A 19,036-nucleotide genomic window follows, 5' to 3' on the forward strand; every position below is an offset into this window, starting at 1 on the left:
AGTTCAAAATTCTACCCTTTCAAGCCAAGGGATACTCTATTGCAAACATACTCTCAAGGAGAGCATGAACCTAGGGTGAGTCTATCAAAGAACTCAAGTAAGAATGATCTTTCTGTCACTGGAAACACATTTAAAGAGGTTATCATGCTCAGGATATATACAGACTTATGGAAAAGAGAGAAAAATGATGCATTCCTCAATACTTCTCGCTCTATACACTCACCGGACACTTTATTAGGTACACCTTGCTAGTACCGGATTTGACCGCCTTTTTGCTTTCAGAACTGCCTTCATTATTTGTGGCATAGATTCAACAAGGTGTTGAAAACATTCCTCAGATTTTGGTCCATATTGACATGATAGCATCACGCAGTTACTGCAGATTTATCGGCTGCACATCCATGATGCCAATCTCCTGTTTCACCACATCCCAAAGGTGCTTTATTGGATTGAGATCTGGTGACTGTAGAGGCCACTGGAGTGCATTGACCTCCTTGTCCAGTGGTGAGATGATTTGAGCTTTGTGACATGGTGCATTCAAATCCTGGAAGGAGCCATCAGAAGATGGGTGCACTGTAGTCATAAAGGGATGGGCATGGTTAGCAACAATACTCAGGTAGGTTGTGGCATTTAAATGATGCTCAATTGGTACTAAGGGGCCCAAAGTGCAGCAAGAAAAATACCTCCACACCATTAAACTCCCACTACCAGCCTGCACCGTTGATACAAGGCGGGATGGATCCATGCTTTCATGTTGTTTATGCCAAATTCTGACCCTACTGCAGCTGAAATTGAGACTCATCACACCAGGCAATGTTTTTCTAATCTTCTATTGTCCAATTTTGGTGGGCCTATGCGCATTGAAGCCTTAGTTTCCTGTTCCTAGCTGACAGGAGTGGTACCCAGTGTGGTCTAGCCAATCAGCTTCAAGGGTCGATGTGTTGTGTGTTCAGAGATGGTTGTAACGAGTGATTATTTAAATTACTGTTGCCTTTCTATCATCTCAGACCAGTCTGTCCATTCTCCTCTGATATTAACAGGGCATTTTCCTCCACACAACTGCCGCTGACTGGATATTTTCTCTTTTTTCTGACCATTCTCTGTAAACCAGAGAGATAATTGTGCATGAAAATCCCAGTAGATCAGACCAGCCCTCTGGCACCAACAACAATGCCACGTTCAAAGCCACTTGAATACCTTTTCTTCATCATTCCGATACTTGGTTTGAACTTCAGCAAGTCGTCTTCACCATGTCTAGACACCTAAATGCATTTAGTTGCTGCCAAGTGATTGGCAGATTAGCAATTAGTGTTTGTGTTACCAAGCAAATGAACAGGTGTGGCCGGTGAGTGTATATAATCCATTCATTAGTCCTATATATAAATAAATCTTACTATAACCTCCATTAGTATTTCTCTCTAATAATGTACAACTATAGAACTTGTCCTGTAACATTGCACATTGCGCCAACAGTTTACACAGTGCTTTACAATATAATAGGGAGACAATACAGTTGCAATACAATAAAATACGAGAGGATTAAGAGGGCACTGCTCAGAAAAGCTTACAATCTAATAGAATGAGGATCCATACTGAATTACTAAAGATGGAAAATAATCCTTCATGCAATCTAAACTAGTCAGATAATCCTTTAGATGAATCCCCATTCTAGCCTCCAGATGTATTCCGCTCTTGGGATATGAAGTTATTTTCAGGTTCCCCTTTAAAAATTATTGGCTTCCAAAAACACCTTTAAAAAATAGAGGAGCGTTAAAACAAAAAAGAAAAAGAAAAATTAAACATGTTTTGCCACCACTTCTAAGTCATCCAAGGAAGCATTGGAGCGGACACAGGAAGCATCACTGAGTAGGAAAAGGTCAGATCTTTTTCAGTTTTTTTTAAACTGGCGTGTCCCTTAAATCCGGGGTTACGCTTTACTGCAAAGGAAAGTTGTTTTCTAGTATCACATGATCACATACCGCATTTCAAAGACAACAATGCGAATCTTCTAAACAACGCACATGGTGAGACCAAACAACAAGAGAAATGTAGGTATATCTGATTACATCCAAGTAAATTATTGTAAATGTTTACAAGTGGTTCTGCCAGCTGAAATGTTCTTTTATTCTTTCATAAATTTGTCTGTAATTTGCAAAGTAAATTTACTCTCTGCATACATGTTATCAAGGAAAGCATCCTCATCATCTCTTTAGATATGCACACGCTGTAAGCTAACAGGATGGGAAAAGAGCATGCTTATCTAAACAGATACACTCTAACACAGTATTATTACTACAGGTATTTATATAGTGCTGTCAATTTACACATATACACATCAGCCCCTGCCCTCAAGGAGCTTACAATCTAAAGTCTCTAACTCACATTCATACATACACATACTAGGAACAATTTAGACAAGAGTTAGTTAACCTACCAGTATGTCTATGGAGTGATGGAGAAAACCAGAGGAAACCCACGCAGTCACAGGTAGAACATGCAGACTCCAGGCAGGTAGTGCCATGATTGGGATTTGAACCAACGACCTGAGTGCTGCTAGGTGGAAGCGCTAACCACTTTGCCGCTGTTCAGTATTATGACATTACGGACTGTCTTGCTTCTACTCCAAACCCCACCATATTTCCATCCTACACCTAGAAACTTCAAGAAAGGCCTGTGCTGTGTGGGAATGGCCATAGCATTTTGCCAATGTAAAAATAAATCAGCCCTTACATTTACATTTTACTATTTTCAGATGGGTTAACCATTATGTCATTATTATTATACAGGATTTATATAGCGCCAGTAGTTTGGGCAGCGCTTTACAACAAGAGGGCAGACAGTACACTTACAATACAATTCAATACAAGACAGGCCCTGATTGTTAGAGCTAAGGGCTTACATAAGCCTTACATCAGCAATATCCGCCCTGCTCCCACATAGAGCAAGCTTAGGCTTTATGTATTCCTGCTGGAAATATCTGGTATCTTTGTTGAAATGATACTGCTGTCTCGCTAAACAAAGCAAGTACTGAGAAATCCGATTTTCATACTTTTTTCCTTTGACTGCATTAATAAACCTGAAAAAATGAGTAATTATCCAGACACAAAGAGATGCACAATGTAACAGATCAGCAATATCCCAAAGTCCTGGGCACTGAGATCAGATGGGCAGTTCCTAAGGGAAAGGGACAAAGTTTTAGATCAACAGACAAAAGGTGAAATTTTTTCCTTACCCTTCTTTTTCCGTATAGAAGCTTGCAAGTAAAAAAGAGAGAGCAACTGTCAAATTTGAGCTAACCGTAATATCAGCACAAAATACTTATGCCCGGTGCTGAGATTATCGGACGAATGATCGTCCGTTTTTTTTTTGCATGCTAATCTCAGATCGAACCTGATAAGTTTACTAAAGTCACAAAAATTCTCGTACAACAGAACAGACATTTGGGAGTGATGTTACGTGTCGTGATACATTTGTATTGACAGCTGTACGGATTAAATGAAAATCTGAAGATCTGGTATTGTACGAATTTTTTTTTTTGTGATGATATGAACTGTGATGATCGGCTCTCGAAAGCTCTGTACGAATGATCCGATTATCGTACGATCGCTTCGAAAGCTGTATTTTTCGTACGCTTTTCTGATCACGTGTACAGGGCTTAAAGCTTGCACTGGTTTTTCAACTTTCAATAAAGCCGTTGCAATTATAAAGACAGAAGACGTTCAACTGTCAGTTTTTTTGAAACAAAAGAATACCCTTACTGCTATGCACTAAAAATCCCATTGTACAGTGCATGAATGTGTACAAAAAATTGAAAAAGATTTCCAGTTTCCTTCCTCTATTCTGTCTCTCCTGGTTGTTAACCTTTTTTTTTGAAAGCTGAACCTGAGCGCTTACTAAGTAATGTGGGAGAAACAGAAATGATGCAGATGAAGAGCACAGGGAAGGTGTGGTTTTTTTCCATTTCATAATGATGAAGGTTTTATTGTATCAAGGTGATCTAAAGCCTTGTTCATCTGTACAAGCTAAACAACACCCGTGATTATTTTACATATAAACAATTCAAAATGATTAGGTTGTTGAAAGAGTTTGGTGTCACTCAAAGTAATAATCAGAGAGCTTGAATGACAGCTAAACATAGCAAAGCATATTATTGCAGTACAACCATTGTGAAGCGAGCTCTCAGACACTGAGCTCAGAAATGCTGCATCAGGGGAGAGAAAGCATGTGAGGGGGTTTGAATCAGAGAAAGAGCTCACTCCTGTGATGGTGGAGGCAAACAGTAATGACTAGGCTTCATTTACAGTAGCAACATCCTGAAAGTATTTCAGTCAGGCTTTATGAGGTATCCAAAAGGCCTACACCCATAGCAGGGCATTATGAAAATTTAGTTAGAGCTTCACAGTTTGTTTTTATCTGCAGTCAACCCTTACCTGAATAGGCAATTTTTTGGTAAAGGTGCACTAACCCTTTACTTCTCATAGTTCAAGTTTACTTTCACTTTAAATAGTTTGTTTAGACCTTCACTAACATGTACACACAGTATACAGCACTGTGTTCTGGGTGTGAGAAGAGACCTGTCTCACGCATGGAACAAAATAGCGTCGGCCTGAGCAACACTCAGCCATTCATAGACGGCTTTGTATTCTATCACTGAATACAAAGCTTCCTCTGATTGGCTGAGTCAGAAAGGAGGGCTGATGATGTCACAATCTCTGACTCAGCCAATCAGAGAAAATTTTGTATTCATTGATGGAATACAAAGCTGCCTGTGAAGGGCTGAGTGCCGCTCAGTCCAACACAGAATCAAGTCAGAGATCTTGACATCATCAGCCCACCTTTCCAACTCAGCCAATCAGAGGAAGATTTGTAGTCATTGATAGAATACAAAGCTGCCTATGAATGGCTGAGGCCAACGCAGAATCAAGACAGATACCATGACATCATCAGCCCGCCTTTCCGACTCAGCCAATCAGAGGAAGCTTTGTATTCATTGATAGAATACAAAGCTGCCTATGAATGGCTGAGTGCCACTCAGCCTGACGACAAACGCATGGCTGTATACTGTAAGTAGCTGAGGCTACATACAGTTTGTATAGCGCACCCAGAGGGTGCACATGTTAGAAAAAAAATAGTTTGTTTGGGCCAGCTTGCCCCAAACCAACTATTTAAAATTAAAGTAAACCATTCGGTAGAGACCAGACTCATGTAAAATGTAGCGATTACATAAATACACTTTAGGTACCAGCCACAGCCTGACAAGAGTAAGTACTGCCACTTGTGTACTGTAATTTACACAAAACTATTCCCATTTACTTTAACTAGATGATGGATCCACACTTTATTAGGTAACAAATTTACATTGTCAAATTTAGCAAGCTCACAGTAACAGCTTATTTCCTGATACACGCTGAGCATGCATCAATTTGCATACATCATCATTTTGCAACATATATTAACTCATGAAGATTTGGTGTAATCAGAGCATGATATTTATAATTCAATGCATTCAAGTCATTTAGTAGTTATGTATTCACAGTGAAAGTGTACAGTAAACAGAGTAAACTGTTACAATTGTTGATAGATATAGGGCTTTCTCTAATCTGTCTAGGATGGTGCGGAGATTTGCGCTGGTTTTTGAGACAATGGGGGTTATTTACTAAAGGCAAATCCACGTGGCAGTGCAGTCGCTGTAGATCTGAGGGGGACATACATGGAAAATAAAAAAACAGCATTTTAGCTTGCACATGATTGGCTGATAAAATCAGCAGAGCTTCTCATTTCAGATCTTCCCCCCAGATCTACAGCGGCTGCTCTTCCAAGTGCACTTGTAGTGCAAAGTGGATTTGCCTTTACTAAACCAATCCCAATGTCTTATGACAGACCTATGTTCTAGGACGGTTATCACTTGGAAAATCTCATTGTTCTGAAGGTCTATAGCACCGGGTTCTTCTGACACAAGCTTCGCTTGGACTTTGTTTCCCACCCTTGCCAGAGACCAACTAGTAAATGACTGGCACCATATGAGAAAATAATTATAATGATTTCAGGGGAAGAGGTCGTTTTTTTTTCTTCTGATTTTTATAACAAAAATGTTTTTTTTTTTTTTAAAGAAAAGTTTACCTTTCGAAATCGAAATGTCTGATTCTGGCTTTAGGCAACACCAACAAACAAACTACAGTGAATCAGTGATGTATTGGGTGCCCAAATAGTACTGATGGCACCTCTAAACTACATCCATGTGCAGGTGATCATATTGGTCTACAGTAAGGGGCATTATTGCATGAAACGTGATGCGCAGGTGTCCTTAGAATGCTTTGATTTAAGAGGTCACCTGCATCCCAGCAATATGTTTTCAGCTGCTTTACAAATCTGGTTGGAGGGTCTAAAACGGCGAATACATTTTAATCAAAGAAAACCTAAATTGAAACAAACATGTGGCCTGCCTGACTTCTCCTTTGGAATGGCGTAAATGCCATGATGAATTTTGCTTTAGCTCTTAAGCCCCATACACACCATCAGATTTTCTGTAGATTTTTTCCTTCAGATTTACCAAAACCATATAATATGAGGTCAAACCTTAGGAGTTTCAATTTGTATGCAATAAGGCAGGCTCTTCTACTACATGGTTTTGGTAAATCTGAAGACAAAAATCAGCAGAAAATCTGATAGTGTGTATAGGGCTTTATTGTAACACCAACCAAAAGCAAGGAAGCAGTCAGTGCATTCAGAACTCATAATCAGCGTGTTGACAGGTCAGTGACTCAGAAGGTAATGAAGCCATTGGATCAGCATAACAGCCAAGTAGCATTTTCAGGAGAAAAGGATCATCAACTGCAGCTGCCATACTGCCTCACTACAGGTCTTAACCTCCCTGGCGGTGATCCCGAGTCTGGCTTGGGTTGGGATTTCAGTACCATAAGCGGTAACCCCGAACCAGACTCGGGATCGCATCGCTGGATACAGGGAGAAGTTACTTACCTTGTCCCCTGGATCCAGCAATGTCCTCCGTGCTGTGTGATCGAGCTGTCCTCCACTCGATTCACACAGTGCCCGAGTGCCGCCGAGCTCCATTCCCTGTGATGTTACGGCGCACGGGAGCGGAGATCGGTGCCAAATCCAAAAAAGTTAAAATGCACAAAACGCACACAGTACTGTAATCTTACAGATTACAGTACTGTATAAAAAATTACACACCCCCTTTGTCCCTAGTGGTCTGTCCAGTGCCCTGCATGCACTTTTATATTATAAATACTGTTTTTTTCTGCCTGGAATTTGGAGATTGTCCATAGCAAGCAAAAACTGTCCCTTTATGTCAAAAGTGATTTTAGACCAACTAGAAAACAGCGATAATAAATTAGAATCACTTGCAGAATTGAGCGATAGCGATTTGTGGGGAAATTCGTCATCAAACACTAAATCTAAGGACAGCGACAATTCTGCAAATTTCAGTGTTTTTGGATTTGATTACATTATTGAATAATTTTTATTATTATTTATTATATTATACATTTTATCATACCCGGGATGTCTGATAGACTCTGGTTTGAACAGATTTAAGAGAGTTATTCCTAAGAATTGCAGGCCTACAATATAAAACGCCAAATTTCCATGCAAAATAATTGTACCGCTTTCAGCACTTAAAATCAGAACTAATCATACCGCCAGGGAGGTTAATGGTAATAGTGCAAACAACCATAATTACCAATCAGCTTTCAGCACCTATATGAGGATTTATTGCTACTATGTGGGTCATTTAAAACAGTGAGTGGATATTGCTATCTGCTCTTCATTGTACTCCATGATCTTACTCAAAAATGCAGCCTGGAATTTGCGGCCCATTCATAAAATGTAGGTTACTGTAGTGACCTCATGGTACCTCATGGAGTTTTCTTTGCTTAACAGTAATTAAAGGAGAGCCGGCCACATGATTTTGACTGAAGAAGACATCTTTTTAGAGGCTAACCAAATTAGTTAAGAAAATGACTGGATACTTTTATGCAATATATACAAAGCTATAACAATTCTTGTTATCAAGGCCCCGTATTTCTAGAAGTCATACAAAGGTACAAGGACAGCTGTATGCGAACATGGGGGTCATCACTGGTGACCTGAAAATGTTAGCTGGCTGGCCATTCTGATAATATGTCACAAAGGCTTTTCTGATGATACATTGATTTCTAATCTTCATGTTTGTTCCCGATCATTGACTTAAATACTGAAGCCAGTCATAGCCAGGCAATTATTTTTACATGGAGGTCAGCGGGCAGTCCCTTTTATATCTCTCAGTCCAGTTTTCCTGCAAACTGAGATTTGAGGAATTTTCTATTTGAATTTATTTGACCAATAAAAGGCACCTACTAGGTCAAGGTTATGTTTCCTGGATACTGTGAGTTTCTGCACTCCACTGGTCTTAATGTCAATTGTCAAAGCTCAGTGCATGCATGTGTAACCAGCAATTAAGTCTGCACAGAAGTATTGCTTGGGATATGAAGTAGCCATTTTTTAATTCATGTTTTCTGCAGATTATGCAGCATGTCCTCCAGACACAGGAAAATGTAGGCACACAATACTACATGGAAAGCATGGTAGTCGGTATTGAGCAATACTGCAGAAAAAGGATGATTTGTAGAACTTAAGATGTACCCACTAGTACCACGCCCTACCATTCAGAGACTGGCAGGGCATGCTTGGAGTTGTAGTCCTGCTACAGCTGGAGAGTGAGAAATTGGCATAGCACTGCACTGTAGAGATACAGTATGAAATCATAATGAGTAAAGGTACAAAGACTGCGTTCCAGTCCTTTTTGCTTGGTAGGCAGACAAGCATGTGGCTAGACATTGTCAATGAATTACAAGAGGAACGGTAGTGGTGATTGGTCAGTCAGAGTGGTTTGGCCACACAACTGGCTGCCTGGAAGGTGGTCTTGGTTGCCTCTATACCCAGTCTGAATAAGAAATATACAAATCACTAGCCTAACCTTCAGATCCTGTACATCTTACCTTTATCCACTGCTGAGAGGGCCCAGAAATTTAAGATGAAAGAAAAATTAGAACAAAGTAGGCCATAAAACTAAGCACGGTGAAACAAGACACAAAGAGGGCATCGCCTTTATAGCGCGTTCTCTGTGAGCGGCAAATGCACTTTACAAACATGAGGCACACTGAGAGTGTTAGGAAATCATGCAAGGGCGTGCACCATAACCAGGCCAGGCATCAGAATGCTGCACTTATACACAAATCAAGCTCCTAGCCCTCCCCAACACTTTGCATGCCAACACAGGAACACACTTACCAAGTTCTTCCAACTCGGAGGTCATAGATTTAGACCGCAAGGACAGTGCAGTGGTGGGAGCCCGCTTTGGAGGTGGAGGGGCTTCGCATTAAAAGAAGGATACAGACTTATCAATTAAAAGCATAACAGAGAAGATAGATGAGATGAAGGCAGGATATAGGACCATAACATACATGACACACACATGGTGAATAAAGCATTTTTATTTCTCTATGTGTTGTCTTCGGAGACTTCCCCCACTTTCTGTCTAGTCCAATTGTTGGTTGTCAGGATAGAAAGTGAAGGTAGATCTCTCTAATGGAGTCCTAGATTTAATTTAAAAACAGGGGTTTTAACTTTTCCCCATTCCATCCAATAGTATTGGCTGCACATACAATTTAAACAATCCACTCAATCCATATTCAGTCAGGTAGGCCCTCACACTACACAGAAGTTGGTTAGTCAAAAGCAAAATTCCACAGTCAGATAGTATCATATGTGGATATCTTAAAGTAGAAATATACTTACCTTCAGTCCAGTGGCCGACTTCTGGGTATTGATCACCGGGCCACTTTCATTGGTCAGGCTGAGATGACATCACTCCAACGTAGGTGTGAGAGTTTAATCAGCTTGGCATTGCCAAATTTGAACAATGCGCATGCACAGCTCACTATACAGGGGCAGACATGCAGGCAAATTTGATGCAGAAGAAACAAAGCATGTCTCTTCTGCATTAAAAATCCTGCCTGTTTGCCCATTTTTTTTGCCATAAAATTCTACTTTTATGCTACTTTCATATTGAAGCGCTTTACAGGTGCTATAGCGCTAAAAATACTGCCTATAACGCACCTCTCCTGTCACTCCAGTGTGAAAGCCCGAGGGAGTGGTGTGCTGGCAGGATGCTCAAAAAAGTCCTGCAAGCAGGATCTTTGAGGCGCGGTAGGAGCGGTGTACCGCTCCTAAAGCTCCCCTGCTCATTGAAGTCATTTTGCCGGCGCTTTTAACCCTTTTTCGGCCATTAGTGGTTAAAAGCGCCCTGCTAGTGGCTGAAAAGTGCCGCAAAAGCAACGGTGAAGCGCCACTAAAAATAGTGACGCTTTACCGCCCCCCCGCTCACCCCAGTGTGAAAGTGCCCTTAGTATTTAGCAGTTAAGTTTAACATATCCAAATCCACCCTGTGTGTTTTTTTTTTTTTTTTTTTTTACATCTTTATTTCTATTAGATTGAAATGTTCTTTTCTTAGTAGGGTAGGGAAAGCTAGAACCTCTGTCAGATTTTTATTGTTGTCTGTGTTCTGGATGTTTTCACTGAGACAGGGAGGGGAAATCTCAGTAAAATCCTGACCGGGATTCTAATGCTTCTGCACTCTATCCAAAAAAAAAAAAAAAAAACCTGGGCTGGACATACACTTTAAGAAGACTTGCTAAACAGTTGTTGGGAATTCTGGCCAAAGATGCTGCAATCTCCATTACATTTAGCAATAACCATTGAGTATTACGGCCAAACTAAACAATCCATTCATTTTAAATCCAATCATCTAGATGTTGGTAAATATAAAGGAGATTGTGCAAGTAGATTGTAGTGTGTGTGTCCAACTTAAAGTGTTACTAAACCCACAACAGTAAAATCCCTCTGTATATGCAGTAAAGCACGCTGGTTATACTCACTGTGGAACGTAAGGGTTAATCCTCTGCATTGTGTAAAAGGGCCATATGATCCTGTCTTCTCCAACCCCCCCCCCCCCCTTTTCTTCTACTGTCCCCAACCCATCACCTTTTAGAACAAAGCCCTTTGGGCAAGCTGCACATGCTCAGTTTGGTATGTAAGAGAGTTTTTCTTTCTTTGGAGAGTGTATGTGATCAGCACAGGGCCAATCAGCACTGTCCAGACAGAGGGTCAGGGGTCCTGCACCCTCATAGGACAGTCGGAGTAGAATGAAAACTCTTCCTACAAGCTTTAACCAGTGCACTGCTGGACACTGATAGAAGTCACTTAGACTGCTCTAACTGCTGATGAGAAAAGTTATTAGCAGTTGATAATTACTAACATAATTGCATTTCCATGTTCTGTGTACTGTGGGAGACCAAATATGGTGAATGCAGGGTCCTGCGTTTAGTAACACTTTAAAGTAGAACTATTAGTTTCATTTTGGATAGAGTAAGGGAGGATTATAACCCATGTCAGATTTGTTTTTCGCTATTGGTGTGGTATCCCATTGTGGAGATTTCCCTTCACTTCTTGTCCCACATTGATAGAGGAAGTCAGAAGAAATCCCTGCAAAAAAAGGGGATCCATTGAGACCCCCCCCAGGTCACCAGAACTAGTGTCTTCATTGGAAGATTTCTCCTCTATTACCTTTCTGGGGACAATCCAAAATGTGGGATTTTCTTTCATTTTCAATGATAAGGGCAAACAGGACAAATAGAGAGGATAAATCTCCTTATAGGGGGCACAGACAGCAATAAAAACCTAATAGGTATTCTGACCCCTCTCCCCTCTATCCAAAACTAAAAAAATGTTTTGCCATTAGCTATATTTTAACAGGAAGAACAGTTTTTGTAGCACGAGGCAACCAATCAAATTGTGTGGTTTCTAATGAAGCAGAGGAAGCTAAAAAGCAGATCTGGTTGATATGGGTACAAAAGTGGTATTACCTGCTGTTGCAGTAGAGGAACATGGTTCTAATTAATTATCTTATCTACTCTCACCCGAAGGTCACCATACATATGTGAACAATTCGAACAACAATCAATTAACTTGTGGGGTCAGTTCACACGACATGCAATCTAGTGCTTTTTTTTTTCTTCTGCATCAAAAATGCATGGAAAGTAGGTTATATGGTTTTCAATAGCCTAGTTCACACCAGTGCTTTCAGTTCCAGTTCCAGAAGAAAAAGGAGATCATGCTGCATTTTTCCTGCACTGGAACACTGTAAAATGCATCAAAAATGTACTGGAACACACATGTCCTTATTTAAGGTTAAGAAAAAAGTGGGGGGAAAAAAACGCATCATAAATGCGCATGCAGAAAAGCATCTGGGACGCATCCGGACTGCGTTTCTATAGTGTGAACTGTAAGGGAAAGAAAGCAGATTTGGCGCTATACCTATAAGATTTAAATATTGGTACGGAATAGAAAGAAGTAGTACGGAATAGGGAAAAAATTATACACCTATTAGTTCACCTATGGTGTCGCAGTGGTGCTAAAAGATTAAAAATGTGTAAACACAAGTGAGATTATAAATAAACATAAGTGTTTTATGAAGTCATATTAGTGAATAAAATTTTAATAAAAGAAAAATATATGCGTGAAAAAATGTTTATTTATATACGTGAAAAAATATGTGTATGTGAGGAAAAAAAAATATATATTTTTTTCTATATGTGTGTTATTGGTGACCAGTGCGAGTATATATCCTTTACAGCCACACTATACAATTCCTATGCGAAAGTGCATAAATAAAATTGGTAAGTAACGATCTGGGAAGATCTTCATTGTTAATTACACATCTCCTGCACAAATTATCTGTAAATCTTTTGGGACTTTTGGAAACTTTTATTGCTTTCTTGCACCTGCATACCTGAGGACTTATTGATTGTCTATTGAATGTTTTCACAGCCTGCATTTTCTGATTTTTGATTGTATCGTTACTTGCCAATTTTATGTATGCACTTTCGCATAGGAATTGTATAGTGTGACTGTAAAGGATATATACTCGCACTGGTCACCAATAACACACATATAGAAAAATATATATATATATTTTTTTCCTCACATACACATATTTTTTCACGTATATAAATATAAATTTTTTCACGCATATATTTTTCTTTTATTAACATTTTATTCACTAATATGACTTCATGAAACACTTATGTTTATTTATAATCTCACTTGTGTTTACACATTTTTAATCTTTTAGCACCACTGCGACACCATAGGTGAACTAATAGGTGTATAATTTTTTCCCTATTCCGTACTAATTCTTTCTATTCCGTACCAATATTTAAATCTTAAAGGTATAGCGCCAGATCTGCTTTCTTTCCCTTACATCCAACATATTTTCACCCAGTGGGTGGTAATATTAGGTAGAGGCAGCTCATACCACTAACACATCGGCTTTATCCATAGCGCAATTTCTTTTCACCAATTTTTATGGTGTGAACTGGCCCTCAGGGTTCTTTATCACACATGACAATTTTTCAGCCGGACCTGATCGGAGCCTCCATTTACCCCTGTGGAGCGGTGGATGCCAGCGGTGACATGTCTGCCGACACCCGGCACCATCCAATCCGATTCTGTCCACCAAATCCAGACACATGTATATATGCGAGAGATTATAATAATATATATCTTTTATTTTTTTAATTAGTCTGGCAGATTAAATGAAAATGGACAGGTGGTCTCTTTTCATCCACCCCCCCTAATAGAGGAGGGCGGGACTCTGACAGGTCCGTCTCTGCAGAGTGAGCGGAGACAGACCTCTCATCCACCTGATCAGCGGGGATCAGGGGAGCGATCCCTCGCCAAGCAAAGCTGAGTCCGTCAAGCGGACTGCCTGTGTGAAAGGACCCTAAATTTAACAAAACTATGCAATAGGAGGACCAACATAAACAATCTAAATGACATGTATCCAACCAGGCAGGCCCTTGCATTACATAGATATAAAAAAAGATTGCATAGTCAGATTACAACATGTGTGGTGAGCTGCAAAGAAATAAATACCCATATACTCTTCGCTGGCCTTCATTACAGTAACAAGGTTGAGAAAAATGGAGGTAGCTTTCACACCTCCACATGACTGGTGTGAGCGGGGAAGAGCACTTCTTGGGGCCGGTGCTTGCTCTCTCGGCGGTATTGTCCAGCTGGGTTTACGGTGGATAAAAACTGCCATAATGATGCTTGCAATGGTCATGAAGAATTGATTTCCCTGGTGTGCTCTGTGTATTGCTTACATTATTCTTCTCTGCTATAGAATGTGAGCTGCGTGCTTCTGCTTGTTGCCATAGTGAATTTCACAGAAGGTAGCTTTGGGAACGCAACTCGAAAACAAAATAAAATAATACAGAAAAAAAATAAAAAACACAGATTCACAGTGTAATTAACAAGCAAGTTAAAAGTAACTACACTGCAGCCTGTAATACAATGTCGTTACTCCTCAGGAGACGCATTCTGAGGGAAACCGAGGGAATCATGCGTTCTACGACAACCGGATAACTTTAATTTCATAAAGTGAGAGAGAGGGGAACTTGCCCCCACAGCACCCAGATTTGAGCATTTGTTATGGACACCACCTTTTCTGAGAACGCTTAGACCCCTTTCACACTGTGCTGCCAACGGCGTTAGCGGTTAAGCGGCGATATTTTTTGCGTCGCTTTATTCGGCCGCTAGCAGGGTGGTTTTAACCCCCACTAGCGGCAGAAAAGGGGTTAAATCCCCCGCAAAACGCTGCAGCGTTTTTCTGGCGGTATGACAGCGCTGCCCCATTGATTTCATTGAGTTCACCGCTCCTTTACCGCTCCAAAGCTGCTGCCAGGACTTTTTCTCACGCCCTGCCAGCGCAATGCTCCATTGTAAAAACCCTCGGGCTTTCACACTGGAGTGAATGAAGCAGCTGTTTTAGGGCGGTTTGCAGGCGCTATTTTTAACGCTATAGTGCCTGCAAAATGCCTCCAGTGTGAAAAGGGGCCTTAATGTTTTATGTTTAATCTCATACTGCAAAATGTCAATCATGCTGGCCCTCAGTCAAATCACAGAGTAGCCAGAGCGATTCAGCACTTCAAACTGCTCTGCATTGCCAGCTGGCTAGGGGGCAGTGTGTGGAAAAAAGGATCCACACTCCAGTTGTCACTCTTAAAATGTCTTCATTTTATTGAATAGTCACAGTGAACAAACGCAGATTAAGTCAGTTGACGCATTTCAGCCTATAAGGCCTTAGTAAGTGTGGTGCATGACTGAGTGCACCGCCCCCCCCCCCCCCCCCTATTTTGTTTTGTACAATCTTTATTTGAAGTGTACAAAACATACACTTCATTCACTGCAATGTCAGCCAGCGCGAATCGCCGCATTACCTGCTATTGAAGTGCGATTTAGTCCTCTGCACTGCTGTAAAATGCAGCATGTCTGCATTTTAGCGCAACACTAGGCTGCATTGCAGTGTGAATGGGACACACAGGAAACAATTGTTACCTGTGTGTCCCTGCGGTGACAGATGTTTTACCATGCGGTAAAACGTCTGTCACTGCATCTAGTGTGAATTGGCCCTTAATAAACATCCTACATCTGTACTACTGGAGTGGAGGAGGTCTGGGTGGTGTTGGATATGGGTGCATATAGATATGTAGATATGTAGTTTGTGTCCCAATACTGGGATTATTTAGGAACTGATTGCTGCTTAAACAATTGTATGTAGGTGTGATTGATGGCCTTATTTCCTCGAGAACTGTGAAACCACTATATATTTTAGTTTTATCATTTGATGTTGGCATTCCCACCCTCTTTTTAGGGGACTTGCATCCAGGAAGTTGTCCACAGGGTGGCGTGTCTGGACGGGGGGGGGGGGGGGGTGTGGTGTTGGGAGTTTTCTGATTTCTAATTGTTTTTCTAGGACCCCCCCCCTGCATGATGTTCCTTTTTGTGTGCCTTTTGTATTATGTACTATGGAAAAATATTAATAAAAACAAATTTACAAAAAAAAATACAAAAAGAAAAAAGATCCTACATCCATGAGCCGGTTCTATGGCCGCAGTAAGCCTACGCTGCGTTGAGCCTGACCTTTTTACACAACAGAACAGATGTGTATTCCAAGTAAAACTTTAGCCGCAGACCCAGAGAAGTACAAGAAGCAGTAGATGATTTAGCTCATCAGTGTCCACCTATAAGAGAGATATCAGTTTTGGTTCGGTCTAGATTTCAAACCTAACCAGCCAGTTGCCATTGCGGATTTCTTTTTGAAGGTGCAGTCACTATCCCCTCTCTTTTTTTTTTTTTTGGCGTCTCTCACTTGGAGCTAGCATACTGCATCTCAACACCTAATCAGGGACGGACTGACCATTGGGCCACCCGGGCACTGCCTGAGGGCCCCGTTCAGCTAGGGGGCCCCATCAGGGTTGCCAGCCTCAGTAAAACCAGGGAAAGTATGTTAAAATCTGTGTTATTTTTACATCTGTCTCTGAAATGTCCCTTACCAACATCCTTTTGGTCTAAAAATCCTGAGATTATAGCTGCCCCACCTCTCCAGTACCTTCTCAGCCAATAGAAACATGTCTGTGTATACTGTGTGGTTGTATACTGTGTGTGTGTGTTTGTGTATACTGTGTGGCCCCATAATGTATGATTGCCTGGGGGCCCGATAATCTCCTATTGCTCGGGGGCCCCATGAGTTGTCAGTCCGCCCCTGCACCTAATAAAAGCAGAATTACTCACAAAGTAGTGAGGGAAGGATGAGGATGACAGCCCCAAGTGTGCCTTTAAATCAAGTTAGCAAAGACAGCTATCAAATGGCTATCCTGATATGTTTTTGATTACAGGGCTACAGAAAAAAACACCAGCTCCAGACCAAACATAAAGAGGGCCCTTCATCAGGAGTTAAAACTGCTGAAACAGAAACAGGTGTCTCTAACCTGAACAGGTTACGAATTATTAACAAAAAATTAGAATTAAAGTGGTAGTAAACCACAGTTGAAGAAAAAAAAAAAAACATCCGCTGCAAGGCAATGCCATAATGTGCTAGTATGCATCGCATATCAGCACATTAAGAGAGACCTACCTCAAAAAAAAGCCCTCTATTGCCGTGCTGCCACCACTTTCCTTCTGGGTTCACAGCCTCTAGTTACCCGAGTGGCTGGGAGGCACGATGAGGTAATCCCACACATGCGCATGGGAGCTGCCATCTACGGCACGGGCACTGAAGGCCCAGCACTGTATGTTGGACGTTCAGAGCGCATGCGCTAGTGACGTCACCGGCTGCATGCCGTCTGAATATCTCCTAAACAGTGCAAGTTTAAGAGATATTCACAGTATGCCTTTTTAGGCTTACCTGTAGGTATAAGTGGTATAACAGAGTTTACTACCACTTTAATAACTATTAAAAAAAATGGATAGAGTAGGAAATGACATTGGGGAGATTTGTGATGGAAATCCCTGGTTCTAACCAAAACTAATGTCTCCATGGGAAGGTTTCCCGTCTATTCCTGTTCTGGTGACAACTCAAAATGTAGGATTTTCTTTTACTTTTCACTACTGATGATAGCGATTACCGGGAAGATTAGAGAAGTTGAATCTCCAACAGGGACAGAGACAGTAAAAAACACATGACAATTGTTTGGATCCCTCTACACTCTATCCGTGTTTGCTTTAGTTATACTTCAAGATCTCAGTACTCAGAGCAGGCTCCAGCTGCTGATTGCAAAGCTCTCCCAACATTAGGCCTTGTGTTTCGCGCTTTCTGAACCTCTTGGATTTTTCCGGAGGCACCTCTCATCATACACTTCAAAACAGTTTATTGAGATTAATCTACACTTGGATCCAGCTCGTTCTACCTCCATCTCTCATGTTTTGGATTAAAGCATACCACAATATTAGATGACATAGATTTAGAAGACAAAGGCTCAGCAGCACAAGACAATGCAAACAACTACAACAGGATTTGGGTAGTAAAATAACATAAGTAATATATGGAAAGAAAATGAGTGACAAGTGATCGATATCAGGGAGTATTGTGTGTATGACAGATAGCAAAACCAGTACCTTTTTTCCTGGCTGTATCATCCGGATCTAGGCTCCTGGTCACCGTCACAACCTTCAGAACGAGGTGGTTGCCCCCATGCCTTATCATGTTAACCACTTGCCGATGGCCGACTTTAACCACATTCTCATTATTCACCTGCAGAAAACCAGACTGACATTACACGTGTGTACAAGGAATGGCCGATATTTAACAAGCAAGAGAGCAACATGCTGTGTGGTGTGTGGAGATGGCCAGATATCTGACAGAGGACAGGCAAACCACTTAATATTGGGGAAAGGACTGCTGCATTTGATCACACATTGGTTGCAAAGGTTTTGTAGCATTGGAAAATATATGCAAGCAAAAATTAGCACGGTTCTCATGTGAGGAAGGGATGGAACCCCTTTCTGGTTCATTACTGCTACCCAAAGCTCTGTGTAGACAGGATGGAGCTTGTGTTGATGGCATCAGCTTGAGACGCTTCTAAGATCATTCAGAATACATTGACAAGTGCATATCTGACCTGCAGCTGACCGTGTGGGGCAGCCCATTGAAATGGGCGTGGATTCACAATGCACTATAATTTAAGTGAAGGGTTTTACCAGGCAGAAAGTGACACAAAATCTTCAATGGGGCACAGACAGAAATACAAATCTAAGAGGGGTTCTGGCCTTTCTCCATTTTGTTAAAGGAAAGCATTTCATCTCTGTGTTGTGGTTGGAAAGTCCCCCCCCCCATTCTTATTTGGTAAAACATAGCCAGAAAGAAAAAGAAGTGAGGGTAAATCTCAGAGCCGCGGATAGCAGTATAAATCTGAAAGAGGTTTTAACACTTCTATCACAAATCTATCCATAAATAAGTAAAAAAGGACTTTGCTGGACATGCATTTCTCTCTTAATATCTATCTAACTTGAGAGAGATGGTCAACTGTGCTAGAAATAGGCAAGAATAGGCAAAAAAATGTACAAAGCTGGTAAAGACTTTATCCAAAATACTCCTAATTTCAACTGCAACCAAATTTAATTTGTCCAATTAGCG

At 41.0% G+C, this 19,036-nt stretch overlaps 1 protein-coding gene across 10 annotated transcripts in view; it reads right to left on the reverse strand.

Annotated features, from left to right (window-relative positions):
- The window catches only part of SHANK2 (SH3 and multiple ankyrin repeat domains 2), a 1,084,923-nt gene that overhangs the window by 92,783 nt on the left and 973,104 nt on the right, over positions 1-19,036 (reverse strand). For 5 of the 10 annotated variants that reach the window (XM_077462535.1, XM_077462510.1, XM_077462517.1 and 2 more), the window contains 3 exons: positions 18,019-18,154; positions 9,292-9,372; positions 3,233-3,253 (listed from right to left, as the gene is read on the reverse strand). In XM_077462535.1, the coding sequence (XP_077318661.1) occupies positions 3,233-3,253; positions 9,292-9,372; positions 18,019-18,154 (238 nt within the window). The remainder of the gene's footprint in view (positions 1-3,232; positions 3,254-9,291; positions 9,373-18,018; positions 18,155-19,036) is intronic. The other 5 variants (XM_077462570.1, XM_077462562.1, XM_077462553.1 and 2 more) reach the window with 2 other exon arrangements.

Source organism: Lithobates pipiens, unplaced genomic scaffold, assembly GCF_037356315.1.
Source record: "Lithobates pipiens isolate NorthernLeopardFrog02 unplaced genomic scaffold, aLitPip1_a1.2 Scaffold_10, whole genome shotgun sequence".
Lineage (NCBI taxonomy): Eukaryota > Metazoa > Chordata > Amphibia > Anura > Ranidae > Lithobates > Lithobates pipiens.